This window comes from Stenella coeruleoalba (assembly GCF_951394435.1).
Source record: "Stenella coeruleoalba genome assembly, chromosome: 9".
NCBI lineage: Eukaryota > Metazoa > Chordata > Mammalia > Artiodactyla > Delphinidae > Stenella > Stenella coeruleoalba.
Window position 1 is genome coordinate 80,385,150 of NC_137155.1, and position 18,890 is coordinate 80,404,039.

The window sequence follows — 18,890 nt, forward strand, 5'->3', positions numbered from 1 at the left end:
CCCTAAGTCAATGATAGAAGCTTCCTAAATGTCCCTTTCACCCATGTCGCTTTCACCCGCTGGGAGTGCCTCATGACAGCTAAGTTTGTACTTACCCGATCCTTGCTACTGATAATTTGGAACAGGTCTGACATCCAACCTAAGTTTAGCTAATGAGATTCAAGTTTCCAAGAAGTTAGAACTGGGACCTAAAATACATATATGTTAATCTTAGCACATATCCTGAACAAACAGCAACTAAATTCTAGAAATGTAGACGGTCTCCTGCTACCTACCCTGTGGACCTAGACGTAGAGAAAACCAATATAAAGAGAACCAAACAAAGCAGACAGAGGGATATTTGGATTTCTGAGAGGTTTTAGTACTTATAACCACTCCTTTTCTTAGACCTTTCTATAGTCTGCCATGGGGTTTCTTGACACACCCTCATAAATCGTTCCTTTTAGCTTAAAGCAAGCTTAAGTTGGTTTCTGTTACCTACAGTCAAACAACCCTGATTAGTAATGCCGCTGTGCCTACACTGCCCTGCTCAACTATAGAGAAAGTAAGGAGACATCTCTGGAATTCTGTCCAACACTTTTTCTTTATGATGCATAAGGTTCTCACGGCAACAGAAAAATCTTTGATCCTATACAAGATGTACAGTGTTAATATTTTATTGCCTATAGAACACACCAGAGTAAGGAATTGACATTGTTGCTTAAGTACCTGAAAAATCTGAACTCTTTTTTTTATGTTTTTCTTTTGATAAATCTTTGCATTTAAAAAATTTATAGAAACAGCATTTTGTTCAAATGGTAGCAATAAAAGTAATCCTAAAAGGCAGGCCTTTGTTTCCCTCCAGATTCCCAAGTAAAATTTTGTTAAATAACATTGCTTATTAGGCTGTAAGAAAATTCATTCTCTCCTTAGAAATAGGTAAGTTTGCTTCTCTCATGTAATGCAACATATACTCCATTGAATGTCCCCTTATATCTTAGCACTTAGGAAGCTCAGAACTTAACGTAGTCCTTCATTCTGGTTACCAAATTTGTTTCTTCCCCCTTCAATGGTTTTGATGGTGTACTTCTACTTGAATAGCCCTATGTGCCTTTTTTTATCAGAAGCAGGCAAGGTATTAATAATAGATGAATACTAACAGTAAGCCAATAATGAAATCAAAAAACTGATAAACATCCTGAAAATTACTGAAAAGCAAATTATATATCCCATGATAACCTGCTTATGCTCAGGTCCCCTACCCTATTATTATAACCATACTATTATTACCAGCTACTGGGACACAGAAAAATTTCAAGCTATTTGCAAAATAAATCTCCAAGGAGTTCAGAGAGATTCTCTTTTAAGTTCATACACTAAAATTCATGTATTTTCCATGATCCTCATCCAGAGTACACTTACTCTTGTATCAGACACAGTTCTATTATGCTTCAGTGGGTTCCTACTGCTTTCAAGATGAAGAACAAATCTTAAGAATGACCTGTAAGACATCTCAGGATCTATCTGGTCCTGTCTAGTGCTTTACCCTTGTCTCTGACCCTCATCTCCAGATTCCAGCTGTCTCTAACTCCCTAGAATAGGGACATATTTCCCTATTATAAACTTTTAGTCCAACACACCTCTTCTTTCAATACTCATTGCGGATTATATGATTACACCTTTGTGTGCTTATTTGATTGATATCTAAGTTCCCCAAGAAACATGTCTGTTTTGACTCTTTTTAACAGTAATATATCTTTAGTACCTATCATAATGCTTACCACATCCTATGTGCTCAATAAATATCTCTTGACTAAGTTAATGAAATTTTATGTGCGTTTCTGTGTCCGTGGTAGATTGAAAAAAGCAAATTATGGAAGGGATCAGTCCAAAAAACAATCACAGCAACAGTAGTCTGATAATGTAGAAGGGGAATATAACTATAAAAAGTGGTCAGAAGAACTCAAAAATCATTGGACTCTAGAGGCAAATTGTCTTAATAATCATGAGACAGTATGACTTTTTCAGTAGTCTTTAACAGCATCATTATATTACAGTATAGTATAATAATTAAAGTCATCAAGGAAGGGTTAGGTCTATGGTTAAGAGAGAAATTGATAATTCAACTTTAGAATACTTTAATCCAGTGTTTCTTTAAAAGACTTCCCTGTCTTCTGGAGATGAGCTTCAGTTAATGAAAAAATATATTCATTTGCATTCCTCTTCCCACTTCTTAGCAATTTGGATAAATAAAGTGCTCCCCAACGTCATGTTAGGGTAAATACGTATTGTATTGTAACACTTGTATTGTAACACTCCTCTTTCGCTCCACTTAATAATTGTAAGAAAATTATTTTCAAATTCCCCTTACTATTTATATTCTTAACAAAAGGAACTATGTTATGTAATGTTTCACCAAAATTCTGGTGAAATTCAAGAGGATACGAATGTAAACCAAATTGTGTCTCATGTTGCCTGAACAAAGCAAAAGAAGAAGTTTCCACTTGAATTCTAAATTGAAGATGACCTTGTGTTTTGAGAGAGGCTGGCAGCTGAGGTCACTGGAGTGTATTATGATGGACAGTGCAGCGCCATGCGTCCTGCTTGGAGGCATGTCCATTGTGTGGATTACAGCCAAACAGAAAGAATTAGACAGCTCAGAGCATTCTATCATTTCATTTGAAAATAACGGTCAAAGTCATGGGCAGCAACCATTACAGCTTTCATGAAAGAACAGCAGAATTCAATAGTTCCATCACTTGAGACAGGCAATTTGGCTATTCTCAGCCGAACACTATGAATCCAGCGGACTCTGTACCAATTTCTTGTGACGCTCACAGAAGCAGCATTTCTGCTTCTGCAGTAGGCAAATCTCATCTACACTTGATTGTATGTAGTTCTGCCTTACACGATGCAGCTCACTGCTTCAAACTGACCCAATCATTGAAAGAAATACAATGAAAAAGAAGATGCAGAAACTTAACACGGCACTCTTAGAATGTAAAAATATACAGCAACTCCAAATCATCCACTCTCCTCAAGTCATCTTACTGTTTAAAATGCTTAAAATAGGTTTCAAAACAAAATGTCTACAATTCCTTCTTTAATAACGGCATTAACAAAACATTTTCAAAGAAATCTGATCTGTTGTCAGTGGCTCCAAATGAGTCTCCTAAGTTACTTCTGAAATAGTGATATTTTGATTGATAGAGGCTTATTTTTAACTTCTGCTTCTTTCAGCAGATTAATGGTAGCACCAAAAAAAATATGGTTGAGATTTAAAAGCAGGTGGAAAAAACTCACACTTCTGATTAAAAGGGGAACAGCTTCTAATCCTGTACTTTCCACTCTGCTTGAGTATACTCTATATATAGGGGAAAAAAACACACCCTGTCCCTTCTAAAGTATTTAGATTTAAAAAAAAAAGTTGTGACTTACCATTAAAATTTACAGCCCGAATATAACCGAGTAGTTCTTTCCCATCAATGGTACTCATTCGTGGGCAAAGGCCAATGTATCCAGGGCAGAGATCTTTGTGCATATTGTGCAGGGCGTAAGCCATGGAATACACAGCATCAATTACAAACTGGACCTTTCCTTCCTGTTCGTAAGATGAATCCCGAGCAATTCGCTCCAGGCCTGTGAAAGAAAAGGGAAACCATCAACTGGGGTTAGATTTCACTAAAAATTTGGCATGAGGGCTAAGATTTTCATCATTGGAGGCACACAGAAATGAGACAAAACTATTTGATTTTACTCCTGATTATTTTAGTCCTATACTTACTGAGTCAGGTTTTTAAACTGGGTATTGAATTTTTTATTGTGAAAGAATAGAAACTATTTTATTAGCAACAAAATGATATAAAGTAAATAAAAGACATATAGTTTCATTATCTTCATTTCTACCTTATGAGCTCTATTATACTGTACATGCTGGTAATTACCTAGCATTTTGGTAGTGCGTTGATCTTTTAAGTAAAATGTGTACACTGTTGTTCTTCTCATCCACCTTAGCTCCAACGGCATCACTTAATAAGTGGCCCAAAGTAAGATCTCCCCCTCCACCCCACGTCTGTCCTTGTTTAGAATGTGCTCTGTTTGGGAGCTCTTTTTGTAAATAGTAAATGACAGTATTTCCTTAAATGAACTGCTTATCTTTAGAAGAATCATTCAATTTATTTTCTTCTTGAACTCAACTTTTTACTTGTTTCTATTGTTTAATTTTTTCCAGCTTACTGATATATAACTGACATATAACACTGTAAGTTTAATAAATACAACACGATGATTTAATACACATACATATTGTGAAATGATTACCGCCATAAGGTTAGTTAACATATCCTCCACCTCACATAGTTGCCTTTTTTATTCCTTGTGGTGAGAACTTTTAAGATCCAATCGCTTAGAAACTTTCAAGTATACAACACTGTGTTGTTACCTATAGTCATCTTGCTGTACATTAGATAAAAGATGTAGAGCTCTCAAAATGAATGTCATTCAGAATAATTGTACCTGTTTTTAGGTATATTTAGGGCTGAGAACTGGCATTGGAGATTACCTTTAGCTTGGCCTTTATCATTTAACATGTAACAGAAACACAGAATTAAAAATGGAAGATAAAATTGATGTTAAAAGTTAGATGGTGTATAATTAGTTATAATCCAACATTCTCATTTTGAGGATGAGGAAACTCAGTTTGTGGAGGTGAAATTCACTTAGGACACACAATGCAGACACAGGAACCACTGCCAGGTCTCAGATATTGAAATCCAATATTCTCTCAATCTCCAGGAAAATGGGGTAGATGGCAAGAATGTTGGACACGCGAGGAAAAAAAAACGACAGATAGGACATTGAGGACTTACTAAGGAGATCGAAAAGGATCTATCATTTCCACATTCCCACAAACTTTATACATCTGGTACCACTGGGAGAGACCAAAAGCAAGCACTTTAAATCTTCCCATAAATGTCAGTTAGTAAACTTTAATAAAAGTCTTTAAGTTCAACAAATATTTCCTTTCTTCACAAAAATGCATATTTCCTCTAAATTTAGAGATGTGAATTAAGATGGTTGTCTTATATTTGGGTTTTTACACTCTGAAAAAACCAGTGACTTTCTTCTAGACAAATGTAGTGGTTAATTCATTCATTTTCATTAATCAGATCATTGAACCTTTTTTCCTCTGGTCTCAATCACTTGTTCCACTCAGACCCTTTAAATGCTGCTTGTTGGTGCTCTACTCCCTGCAGTCTTTTGTGATGCTAAATTCTGCTCCTCCCTTTTCAACACACCTTTTCAGACTTTTTTGATGACTCAACATTCCATTCCCCAAGATTGAGTCCTCTTTTATTTTTCCCAACCTCAGAATCCATTCATTCTCAACTATTACTATTGGTAGGGTCTAGAAATAGAAACTGGAATCCAAAGTTTTAATTATAGAGTCCAAAACATTAGATCAACTTATAGCATCAATTTAATTCATTGTGGAATCTAGCTTTCTGGACTTTACTGTCACCTAACTTCCAACCCACATTTCCAATTGCATGCCATATTTCTATTTAGTCTCCTTCCATATCAAACTCATAAGATCCAAAACCAGGCTATCATTGTAGGGAATTACATTATTATTTTCTTAAAACCTCCTATTGAGGATTTGGCAGGCTTAGGAACACAAAGAGAGAAGGCATTTCTAACAAAGAACCTCTTTGAGGTGCCAAAAGGTATACTGTCTCTTTCAACCTGCCTTAGTTGAGTGATCTAAGTAAGCTAAGATCCATGCGGATATGGGGACCCTAGGACAGTACTGTGTATGTGCAGAACATCACCAAGTAACCTATGGAAGCAGCACTTTCAGCTTTCCATAGTTTTAACCACAAAATAGACAATTCATAAATAAATACTGATGAATGGTCACAGAAACCAACAACATTCAGTTATATCTTTAAAGACCTTATCTGGTGACAAATGGCTCTGGTTAGTCCAGGACTGAGGAGTTTTTCAGGATGTAGGATCACAACCTGGACAGTCCTGGGCAGACCAGCATGGTTTCTTATGAACAAGGAGGCAAATGGTGAGGGAAACTTAATGATAAAAGACTGAAATAACTACACTGAGGGTAGGTCCCTAGGTCTATATGAAGAGATCCTTGTGTTTCATTTATTTTGCATCACTGAACTTGATAACTGAAAAGGAAGACTAGGCATCCCAGAGCAGTTGTTCCCATCTTAGTTATCTTCTTAAGTACAGATTCTGCAGTGCCATCCAGACTTAATGAATCAGAATCTCCCAACTTGAGGACATGAATACTCTGTAATTTCAAAACATAGATATCTAACTGTCTTAGATATCTGTCTTAGATAGACACTGTCTTAGATAGAACTGTCATAGATATCTAACTGTCTTAGTCAGTTTGGGCCACTATAACAAAGTGCCACAGACCGGGTGGCAGGAATTTATTTCTCAGAGCTCTGAGTCTGGACTTCCAGGCTCAGGATGCCAGCATGGACAGGTTCTGGTGAAGGCTCTCTTCTGGGCTGCAGGTGGCTGTTTTCTTACATCCTCAATTGGCAGAACGCAGAGAGGAAGCAAGCTCTCTTATGACTCTTAGAAGGGCACTAATCTCATTCATGAGGGCTCTACCCTCAAGACAGTATCTGATCCTAGTTACCTCCCAAAGGCCCACCTCTAATACCATCATATTAGGGAGTAGGGTTTCAACATAGGAATATGGTGGTGGGGGGGAACACAAGCATTCAATCTATAGCACTCATATTCCAGGTTATGTTGATTGTATTGCTGCTCTGTAAACTCTTCTGCAGCATGCTCACATGCAAACACACACACACACACACTCTTTAAAGAAAAAAGAGGAATTCCACATCTCCATTACTAAAGGAGTATGGTCAGCAGGCATAGGATTGGCAGAAAATGCCAAAGCCAAATTGATTCAAAGAAAGTAATGACCATGAGAACTTAAGGCATTTGGAAATTTTCCACAATCCATGGGATATATGGACAAGCCAGATGTGTATGAATATTTTATATTTTTAAATTTACTCTATCCCCAAATGTCCTGAATTTGACATACCAGGATTTTATTTTAATGCTACTGCAACCTCCTAGAAGTCTGTGAGATATTTCTGACCATTCAATAACTGAGATAAAGTTATATACAACAATTTCCTGATATACTTTTAATATAGATACCCCAACTTAATAGATATACTCTTCCTTGGATTCCTCCCCAATATTTTTCCACCTTCATGTATAATGGATTTATATTAATTCTGAAACACCACACCATCTTATTAAAGGAAAATATGTAAATTTTCACTAGTCAAACTATTTATTTCCTTGCTAGTTCTAAACTACAATTAGTTTGAGTAAAGGTTAAATATATACAACTTTGTTTTCTTTTAAAGTAAAAGTTCATAAGGCTCTCTAGTAACTATTGCCACACAAGTCAATGGACACTATAAGACATTTTTCATAAATCAATGTATGTACGTGGTGACAAACTAAAAGACTGATCACTATTGCCATTTCTAAATTTAAAAGGAAATTATCTGATTTCTTTTCAGGCTGTTTAGACAAGGTATTTTTCTATTTCCTAAAACTTCAAACATAATGACACTTAAGATTTTACAGGATCTAGAGTTTGCCCCTCACTTCCTATATCTGCTTCCCTTGATCATCTAAGAGAATAATTTAGGAAGCTGACAGTGAATCATCAACTTAATTGCCTGTAAAATTTCATTATGCTATCGTTTCTAAAGTTAGCCTTACTGTATTGCTACAAAGTGCTAAACATTGTTTTAAAGCCTGTATGTCAGCCATCCATTTAAAACACTGATTGTAAAGTTGTGATGTGTTTTAGTACATAGCTTAAAATTAACAACATATAGCTAAGAGTTTGTGTGGTAGGAGACGAAGTCAGCCTCATAAATCTTATAGCAAGATTGTTTTATGTTTTCATTAATGAAATCTAAAACCCTGACAGTATCTCTGTCCCTGGAACACACAGTAAATTCTTATTGGTCCGAGCAATACCACATGGACCTCAGTTAAGGTCTTCTGCACATCAGGGTGTATCTTTTTTGGTTTTGTTCCTTCTTAGCGAAAAGCAAATCTACTCAAGTTTGCAAAGTGCTGTATATTTTATAATGTGAGTTCCTAAGATGAACCTGACATGAATTTTAAATTCTTTGACTGACACATAGTTTTTGAGCTTTGCTTTCTAAGAATTTCTCATTTCTCAGAAGATAGCTTAGTTTTGTAAACTGAGATACTAGGGGCTATTTTCCTTTTCCTGAAATTATTATAAAACTTATAATGTTACTGCAGTGATGATCTAAAACACAGTGGTCAATTAAGTGGGAAAAAAATGTAAGTCAAATTAGTCCTTTCATTCCCAGGAAAGCAAACATCCAATTGGTTGAATTTTTTACTACAGTCTTACCAGGTAGTAGAAATAATCCCACACTCTAAATTTGTAGGTTAAAAAGGACTTCTTTATTTAGCTCCTCCCTGACTTTTTCTTAAGTATGTAGCAAGTATTTTAAATAATTCAATCATTTTCTTGCAGTTGCTGTGAGGAGGATGGTAAGAGGGAAGAAGAGAATTTGTCAGTTGCTATGAATAAACACATTTACGCATACAGGACCAAATTGAAAAGTCATTCTGAATTCCACAAAAACTCCATCTGCCTTACTCCTTGATACACCAGAGATGAGACTGTCACACCCTGCATTGAGCTTTCCCGATACCGCATGTGTATGTAGTGACGCAGAGAGGGTAAAATTCTTACACGCTTGAGAATGATGCCAAGAACTGCTCTTCACACTAAAAAGTAATCGCTATCAGGTTAGCAAACGTAAGTCATCTTATACTGAATTTAAACTGGTTTGGGTTCAAGGACACAGTAGAGGGAGGATGGAAAAGAAAGATTAGCGTGTTCAGTAATTCAGGAATATCTCCTAGGCACTAGGATATGCAAAGGAAATGTGTGCACCTCCCAAACCGCAGAGGGATGAAAACATGGGCCCTGTAAGGCAGAAGGACAGACTGAGTAAAGGAGGCTGCCGGCACGGGAGAAGAGGACGGGCCAGTCAGACAGACCTGCATTCAAATCCCAGTTGCACAACTCAACAGGCCCGGGACACTTTCCTGAACCTCACCAAGCCTAGTTCTTCAACTGGAAAGGTTGCCCGCAGGGACTTCCAAGACAGGGTCCCCACCTCTCCAGCCTCAACTGCTGGTAGCACCCTACCTCTCTCTTCTCCACTTTCAGGTCCTTGAATATAACCTGAGATCTTCAAACCACGGGACTTCACTTAGATGTTCACTCTGTAACTTTCTTCACTGCTTCCCAGAGGTCTCCTTCTCAACCTCCAAGCTTCAGGTAAGATGTCAACTCAAATTCGGCTGCAGTAGTGATAGTTAATCATTTTATTTTCGATTTAACAGCTCGGATCAAGTCAAAGAGCATATTAAATGCTAGGTTTAAGTACTAAATATTGTTTGGTTGGAAACAGAGAGCCAATACTGGTATTTAAAATTATTTCTGGGAATTATGTGTAAAGTAAATTGAAACAAACATAAGTTGAAGGTAGAGATACAGGTTGGGAGGCAGGGCAGCAATAGGTTGAAACAGTGGAAAAGAAAAAGAATGACAGAAAATATATTTCAGATGTCAAATTAACAGTCTTTGGATACCTAATTAAATATGAGAGTAGGAGTTGGAGGCAATCAACAACTCAGCAGTTTTGAGGATAGGTAGTAGAATATTGGCACCACTAACAGAATTTGGAAAATCAGGTGAACAGGAAGCCTCCATTTATGGCAGTTAAAAAGACTGATGTTTAAGATTCTATAGTATTGTATCCTCTAACAAAACATAAACTTTATATAAATTTGTTGAGTTATTTAAAGAATAAAGGTCCAAATGTTTAGAGTAATCATATAACAGTGATATGGTTGATTATTTATTTATAACACTGCAATAATTTATGCCACCTTGGAGTGAAATACCTTATGCGGTACTGCCTTAAGACCAGTGGTTTGAGAATTCAAAGACCTACGTTCCAGTTCTAACACGGTGACCAACTGAATTTTGTCCTCGGTCAAGTCATGATCTCTCTGGCATTTATTTACTTCTCAGTAGAAGTTAGAGGACTGAACACGATGATCAATCAGGGTCCCTTCAGTTCTAAAATTCTAGATTCTAGGGCAGCTTCTTTTATTTCTGTTTCCTTCTCACACTAAGATCACTTGAAGATTGCATTAGGGTGTGACTGAACAAATACCACTAAACTCAATTCTCCAAAACAGCTAGGACTATCCAGTAACCAAGACCTGGAAATTCTGCACTAACAACAACAAAAAAAGAAAACAAAAACCAAATGTCAGCCTGGATTTTTCTTCTTGAATTCTCTGACTGATTAACTGAGTCACTGCATTTTCATTATTCTTAGACTTGAGCTATATATCGAATCTGGTTCCTCACAAAGGAGAAATGTTTTTCATTTATCTTTTTATTTTTATCCAATGGTTAAAAGAATCATTTATGGAAAATCAATTATGAAGACATGAAAGGGAAGAGGGAGGACACAAATAATTAAAATGGGCAGGACTCTTCACAGATAGCTTCTCTTTGATCGTAAATTATTATTACTCCTTTCATCTTCTTTTTTTTTTTTAAAGATAACGGAACTAAGACTCAAAAAGTTGAATCATTTACCAAATATCACACAGTTATGGCAGAAACAGTCAAGTCAAGCCTGACCCCAAACCTCTGCCATTTACTGCTTCACTTCCTCTCCTCCTGAAGTTTTCTTTGATTCTTCCAGCTCGGGCTTAACTTTCACTTCTTCGAACTCCTGTTTAACGTTCAGTCATTGTATCCATGACTTGTTTGTCTCCTAGTTAAGTATAAAGATTGTGTGTGTGTGTATGTGTGTGTGTGTGTGTGTGTGTGTGTGAAACTTTAAAGAGGGCAGTGGAGCAGGGATTAAAGAATATTATAAAATAATACATATTTTTACAAAAATAGTAACTAATAAATACTAACAAATATTAACAAATGACAATATCTACATTGAAATGCTAAAGGGGGGAATACATTTCTATAACATTTTGAGCATTTTCCTGAACTACATAGAAAATTTTTGTTTGTGAATTTCAACCACACACCTGAGATAAAATTGGCATAAAATGGCTGAAACTCATAAGCAAGATGATTGGATATTTGTAGTGAAATCCAAGCTAATAAGGCCTATAACTTTATATTTATAAAAATTAAAAAGGGTATTTTAGCATTGGAGAGTGAGAGTGTGTGTACATTTATATATCTAGAGGATTTCTATAGGAAAATAACATCAAGCTCAAAAGAGAATTCGACACCTAAGGTCCTGCTTCATAGATTCTATAGTAGGCTTTCTCAAGGACCTGTAAATACATGTATCAGACTAACCAACTAGCTTGAGCCTCGGCTTTACCTATTTACACAGAACAGAGAAAATGAGAAGGGTCCTCCCGCTGAAAATCACCTGCTCTCCATCTTCTTCTGTAATTTAAATGTAGTCCCAAGAACTGAAGGCTCTTGGCTGCCTGAGGACAGGTCAGGAGACACTTGTAAATCAACCAGTGAAGAGTGTTACAGTAGCCCACAATAACTTCTCTCCTTTGTGCCTGACAGGAAATGGAAAATGCTCCCGGCAGGTGCCAGGCGTCCCCTTCAGAAGTTACATTTTCCATGCAATGTCCTAGGGCTTTTAAAACACTGAAAAACCTAAGGTAAGTGGCAAATAAGATTAAGAGTGTATCTTCAGGCAAAACTACCAGTTTAAAAGAAAGATGTTCAGAAGAGAAAGTCATTTCATAGGTATATCCCTAGGTCCCCAAAGAAAACGCAGTTGATTAAATTCAAACAGTTGCATTTTTCTTCATAACCATCTTAGATCATACACATTAGAGACAAATTTTGATAGAAAATAGTGTGTAAAACTCTTAATAGTAGAGTTCATAGTTAAGAGAACAGCTTTTCTCTTTAAAGTATATTAAAGTTCCTCCATTGAAGGAGGATTAAAATTTTCCTTTCAAAATTCCCCCTTCAGTGGGTAGGATTTCTAATGCCCCACCTTCCATTCCAAAATATGTTATACTTGTCATTGCAGACCCTATGATACGGCTTAGGATTTGCCTTAAAAATTTTTTTTTCCAGTTACAAAAGTAAATCACAGCCTTTGTAGAAATGTGAGGGGAAAAGTATTGGGTTGGCCAACAAGTTCATTCGTTTTTTTCCTAAGACGGCTCTAGTAGTGCTTAGTTGTCTTTAACTTCATTCGAAACAATTTTGTTAGATTGTATGTGACAGCTGCCACATCAGCGTGCATTTAAAAAAAAAACCTTATCAAAATTGGTGAATTTTTGTGTAGCCATTTTAATACTGAAAATGGAAGAAAAAAGAAATGTTTTCGGCATATTATGCTTTATTATTTCAAGGAAGGTAAAAATGCAACCGATCCATCCAAAAGACGTAATTTTTTTTTTAACGCCAGATACAGGCTTTTTGGTTAAAACCTTGCTTTTTACATTGCTTTAAGTATAAATAGTAATCTTGGAGTGGCTTCAGTTCATCATTTGGGCGGCTCATTCTTCCACAGAGGAAAAAGAAATTACATTGGTTTCCTCAGCCTTCCTTCATCCTGTAATATTTTCATCCCATGTTTGCCTTGTCTCACTCAAAAAAAGGTTTCTAATGTCAAAAAAAAAAAACCACCGAAACTCAAAAAAAGATTTGTGCAGTGTACGGAGAAGGTGCTATGACTGATCGAACATGTCAAAAGTGGTTTGCAAAGTTTTGTGCTGGACATTTGTCGCTGGACGATGCTCCACAATGTCAGGTAGACCAGTTGAAGTGGAAGCGATCAAACAGAGACATTAATTGAGAACAATCAACATTATACCACGCAGGAGATAGCCATACTCAAAATATCCAAATCAAGCACTGAAAATCATTTGCACCAGCTTGGTTATATTCATGTCGTTGATGTTTGGGTTCAACATAAGTTAATTGAAAAACACCTTCTTGACCGTATTTCCGCATGCGATTCTCTACTTAAACATAATGAAAACACTCCGTTTTTGAAACAGATTTTGACGGGCGATGAAAAGTCGATACTGCACAATAATGTGGAACTTAAGAGATCGTGGGACAAGTGAAATGAACCACCACCAACCAAACCAAAGGCCGGTCTTCATCCGAAGAAGGTGATGCTGTGTATATGGTGGGATTGGAAGGGAGTCCTCTATTAGGAGCTCCTTCCGGAAAACCAAACGGTTAATTCCAAGTACTGCTCCCAATGAGACCAACTAAAAGCAGCACTGGATGAAAACTGTACAGTATTAGTCAACAGAAAACGCATAATCTTCCATCAGGATAAAGCAAGACCGCACGTTTCTTTGATGACCAGGCAAAAACTGTTACAGCTTGGTTGGGAAGTTCTGACTCATCCGCTGTAATCACCAGACATTGCACCTTCAGATTTCCATTTATTTCAGTCTTTATAAAATTCCCTTAATGGAAAAAATTTCAATTCCCTGGAAGACTGTAAAAGGCACCTGGAACAGTTCTTTGCTCAAAAAGATAAAAAGTTTTGGGAAGATGGAATTATGAAGTTGCCTGAAAAATGGCAGAAGGTATTGGAACAAAAGAGTGAACACATTGTTCAATAAAGTTCTTGGTGAAAATGAAAAATGTGTCTTTTATTTTTACTTAAAAGCCAAAGGAACTTTTTGGCCAACCCAATATAAAGAAGAAAATAGAGAATATCTATTGGCCCACTCTGTTAACCACTACTTGCACGCTGGTCTATTGCCTTACAGCATTTCTTTCCCTCTTTATTTATAAAAATTAAGATAACTCTGTATATACTTTTAAAACATACAATATTCACTTCACCTATAGTGAGAATTTCCCCGTATTGTAGGGAAGCATGGTTTTTATAGCACTTGTATTATATATAGCTCACTTAATGGATTCAGGATTTTGCATTTAACTCCTGATACCCAACATGATATTTGGTGCAAGGTAGGGATCTAACTTTATGCTTTCTAAATTGTGAACCTATTCTCCCAGACTACTGAATGAACGTTCTTTTCCCCATTAATTTACATAAAGTCACTTTTAACACGTATCAGACGCATACATTATTAGATATATAAATGTGAAATTTCTGCTCTAGTCTGCTTGTCTCTTAACATGCCAATACTCCGTTTTTCACAAATATTGTAATTCTATAGGTTGTACCGTCTGTTCACACAAATTCTATCCGTACTCTTATTTTTTAAAATTCTTGATTATTCTCACAAATAAACTTTAGAATTATTTAAACTAGTTTCAGAAATTGAAGCTTTTATTAGAATTGCATCGATTTTTAAAGTTAGTGGCAGAAGACTTGACATAGCTACAATATTCAGTGTTCCCATCTGGAGACATAGGATCTCCACTTATTCCAATCTTCTTTTGGAATCCTCAGAAATATATGTCACTTGCTCATTTCTTTTTAAGTAATACCTCAATATTTTGTGTTTTCAAGCCTTATAAAATAGAATTTTTTCATTCGATTTTTAACTGGTTATTCATGGTATACTTCCTAAATCTCAATTCACTTTTAATGCTCAACATTTTCTTCTCCCCTTATTTAAACTCTATGCATTCAAGAAGGCCCAGATTAAGTCCTCTGTCTTCTACAAAACAAGAAAAATGCAAAAAAGCATGGGCTCTGAGATCAGACAGATGAAAATTTGAGACCCTGCCTCTGCGTCTCTTATTCTTTACTCAGAAAATGGGAATTTATACCTACGTTGCATAGTTGTTTTGAGCATTGAGATAATGTAGAGCATCTGCGCATTACATAGTGAATAAATGGACACCATTATTTGTTATGTAGGGCTATAAAATATTTAACCTTCTATAACGTGCAACACTTTTCCAATTACACAAACAGAAGAGATCACAATATAAACCCAGGATATATGTTCACGTACTCATTCAATAAGCATGATAAAGGCAATGTACTTCAATGATTAGGAACAACCACCCTGCAGCCAATCTGCCTGGGTTCAAATCTCAGCACCACCATTTACTATTTATGGGACTTTGATTAAGTCCCCTAATATCTCATGCCTCAGTTTCCTCATCCATAAAATGAGGATAATAATAGTATCTCACCCCACTGGGGTTGTCATAATTAAATGAGTTAATATATATAAGGCAGAAGTCTGTTGAAATAGGAATATATAAGGGGATGTTGCTATTACCTTCTTTATTATCTATCATCATTCATCATTGTATGATATATTAAGCACTGAGCTGGATACAATGGCAAACCAAAACTCACCTAGTCCCCGATGTCATGGAATGACACTAGGACTAAGATCTAAAGGATAAACAGGAGTGAATTAGGTGAGAAAGGGAAGCAGGGGAAGCACAAAAGGCAGGGTGACAGTAATAGCAAAGGTCCAGGGATAGGAGAGACCTATAACTTGCAATTAATAAAAGAGGAATGCTCACGCTAAAGCAACCCTAAAAATCATCCTATCTGCTGTTTTTCAACTTCATGACATGACCTATTACTGGTTCTTCAAATCAATGTAGTAAGTCACAAACAGCATATCTTTAAAATAAAGAAAACAGATAGAAATCAAGTGCATCACATATAGGAACAGGATGAATTATTCCTTGAAACTTTTGTGTCACTTGCAAGGCATGTGTCTACCGGGTTGCCATATACCACAAATTATTAATCTGCAGTGAAGTCAAAAAAAATTGAAACTCACTGACCTAGTCCAATCTTCTTATTTTACAAATGGTGAAACTAGGGTAGAGGAACACTGAGTGATTTTTCCAGGTCTGACAGCTCATGAAGAGGCAGAGCCAGGGACAGAACCTTAACCATCTAATTCCATGACTCTTCCCTTTATATGATGTTTCCTCTTTCCAGCTTCATGTTCTCTCCCTTTGTAATTGAGTTCCATTGAGGATAAGTAAAACTTGAGGGAATCACTAAATGAGTTTGCCCGTGCAGAACTAAAAGCCTTGAAAGAATTAGTTAAATGAATTATGGGAGGAAATGAATAACAAGAAGGTGTGAGTTATGGTAAGGCTCTCTCTCACGCCAACTTCATAGGAGTATCAGTGGAAACCAACAACGTTCAGAGAACCATGCCTTTTGGTTGAAAATGCCAAAAATATAAAAGCAAAGGATTTTATAACAGAAACTTAAATTTAAAATTAAAAAAAAAAGAAAACCTGAAGTACTTTGAGTATAATATGCATACCCTTAAAATGGAAATTTTAGGGTATCTTTCTGTGGTACTGGACCACCCAGATGCAAAAGGAAAACAATCGTTGCCTCTGTACAATGTGGTCCATCCTCTGGGTGACTGACTGGGTTTTTCACTTCTCTTCCCAGCTTTAGGGGTCAGAGCACAGGCGTAGGTATAATGCCAGTGGCTGATTAAAACAGGTCGCAATCTGTCTGGGAGAGTTTCTATGCCATCCTTCACTGGGACAGGGACCAGACAAGATGACCTCTCATGTTGCCTTCCAATTAATTCAATCAGCCTCTGCTTCCATCAGACACCTTCAGGGATGCAAACCATCCACTCATTCCAAGTCCTCACCAGGAATCAGTAAACACAGACGCTGCAGACTGTGTTTAATGAATAACCAGGATTCATCTTTCAGTCATCATCCTTGATTTACAGCCTGCTTCTAAATATTATTTTCTCTTCCAATAATCTAAAACCTCATGAAGGACGGTGGCCGGATCTGCCTCCTCTGAACACCCACTGGGCATAGTATGGTGCCTAAATACGTCTTGGGTGAGTATCAATGATTGTTAAAACAACTCACATCAAGTTTCTTTTTAAAGAAGGGTTTACACCAATAACATAATCCCAATTAGCTGTGCGTAAAGCGTCCATCCCCTTTGCTTTAATATTCTATGAAGTGCCACTCTAGGAAACTATTATGGGATATAATAAAGTACAACTGGGAAGGCTCTTGTCAAATAAACTAAAGTTATGCCTTTTATTTTTATGTTCAAGTAAATGTACACAAAAGATGGAATCGGTAGGGGTGTTTTGTTTCTCTCCACTCGGACTGGCAGGATAATTTCCATAATAGAGTCAACAGAATGTCTGAGACTAACTGCATTAGACAGTGTTGAAACAACAGATCCAAGATGAGGTAAGTGTTCATTTCAACCCCCTCATAATACGCCTGTGGCTGTATTTCTTCCCTTCCTAAACAATCAATAAAACATCAGTATTCATTAAGCCGAACTTATACACACAGTTGCCCAAGATCAAAAATTGTGGCTTTTGACTAGGAATTTACAACAGAAAGTAGATTTGACATCTTTAAAAAAAAAAAAAATCTTACTAGTATAAACTGGGATTTCCTCCAACGTTACATATAAACTAAATTATAGTGCATGATTTAGTGTGACTCTTATATGGACCTAGTAAACTTTCCAAGACAAAGGTGGAATTCTAGCCCTATAACCACCAAGGGTCTCTTCTGGCAACCACCTCTGATTTCAACTGGAAAGATGGAGCATGACCAGTTGGAATCTCCTATTAATTACCCCTGTATGCGAATGCGGAAAAAAAAATTGAAAATATTTTCATCTTTAAAGTTTCAATGCATGCAAATGCAAAAGAGAATTGAAAATATTTTCATCTTTAAACTTTCATCATACGCTTTAAATACCAAAACACATTTTGTAAGAAAATTATAAATAGAAATTTGATATATTTAGAACCAATGTGAAAATCATAGCCTGAGATGCACTTTAAATTTATTTCTAACAAATCTGCTTTTTGGAGTCTGTTCTCAGTGGTTTATTTTTACGCCCCATATTATGTTACTAGCATCAAGGACTTGAGTAGAAAACAGGGAGATATGATAAAGGAAACATGTAGACATAATGGCTCAAGTGTACAAATTTTCATAAACAGCCTTCTTTTTAGAAGCTAAGGGGAAGAAATAAGATTTACTGGGATCTACTGTGAGCCAACATCCATACTAGACAAGTCAGATGTGTTCTTACATAATCCCTGTAATAACTCCATGAAGCAGGTTTTATCATTCTTCCCATTTTTTTAGATGAGGATACTGAGTCTCAGACAGGTTAAAAATCTGCCTGTTATCACAGGCATAGTAAGCTGTAAAGCCAAGACTCCAAACTGTGTCTATTCAAACTGTCTTGTTTTTTCCTTATAACTCAGGTCTAAACAATAAAGAATGTGCCCAGGTACAGCAAATGGATTTAGATTAAGATATAAACCTGCTACCAGGCCCTTGAATAGACCTGTCTCACTTGCACTCTAAGTACCTGGTAAACATTTGGCCTTTGACTTCCTATGACAGTCTTGTGTGTTCAGCTTCTGTATGAGAAGCAATTTTTAATATATGAGTTTTCTTTTTTCAAAACATTTTTATTTGATTTATTTAAACTAAACAAAAACCTCACCCATTTTCCCATCTCCCACCCCTTGCCTTTTGCAATCACCAATCTGTTCTCTCTATATGTGACCTTGTTTTGTCGTTGTTGCTGTTTTGATTCCACATTTAAGAGAGATCATAACAGTATTTGCCTTTCTCTGTCTGACTTATTTCACTTAGCACAGTGCCCTTAAGGTCCATCCATGCTGTCCCAAGCAGCAAGATGTCACCCTTTTTTACAGCTGAATAATATTCTATAATCACTTTATCCATTTATCCACAGATGGACACTTAGATTGTTTCCATTTCTTGGCTATTGTAAATAATGCTGCAATAAACAAGGGGCTGCATATATCTTTTCAAATTACTGTTTTCGTTTCCTTTGGATAAA

At 36.4% G+C, this 18,890-nt stretch overlaps 1 protein-coding gene across 2 annotated transcripts in view; it reads right to left on the minus strand.

Annotated features, from left to right (window-relative positions):
* GRM8 (glutamate metabotropic receptor 8) overlaps window positions 1-18,890 on the minus strand; it is a 760,483-nt gene that overhangs the window by 288,061 nt on the left and 453,532 nt on the right. Inside the window, exon 7 of one of the 2 annotated variants that reach the window (XM_079931466.1) lies at window positions 3,418-3,618. In XM_079931466.1, coding sequence (XP_079787592.1) covers window positions 3,418-3,618 — 201 coding nt within the window. Of the gene's footprint in view, window positions 1-408; window positions 3,619-18,890 lie in introns of those variants that run through there. The other variant, XM_079931465.1, reaches the window with a different exon arrangement.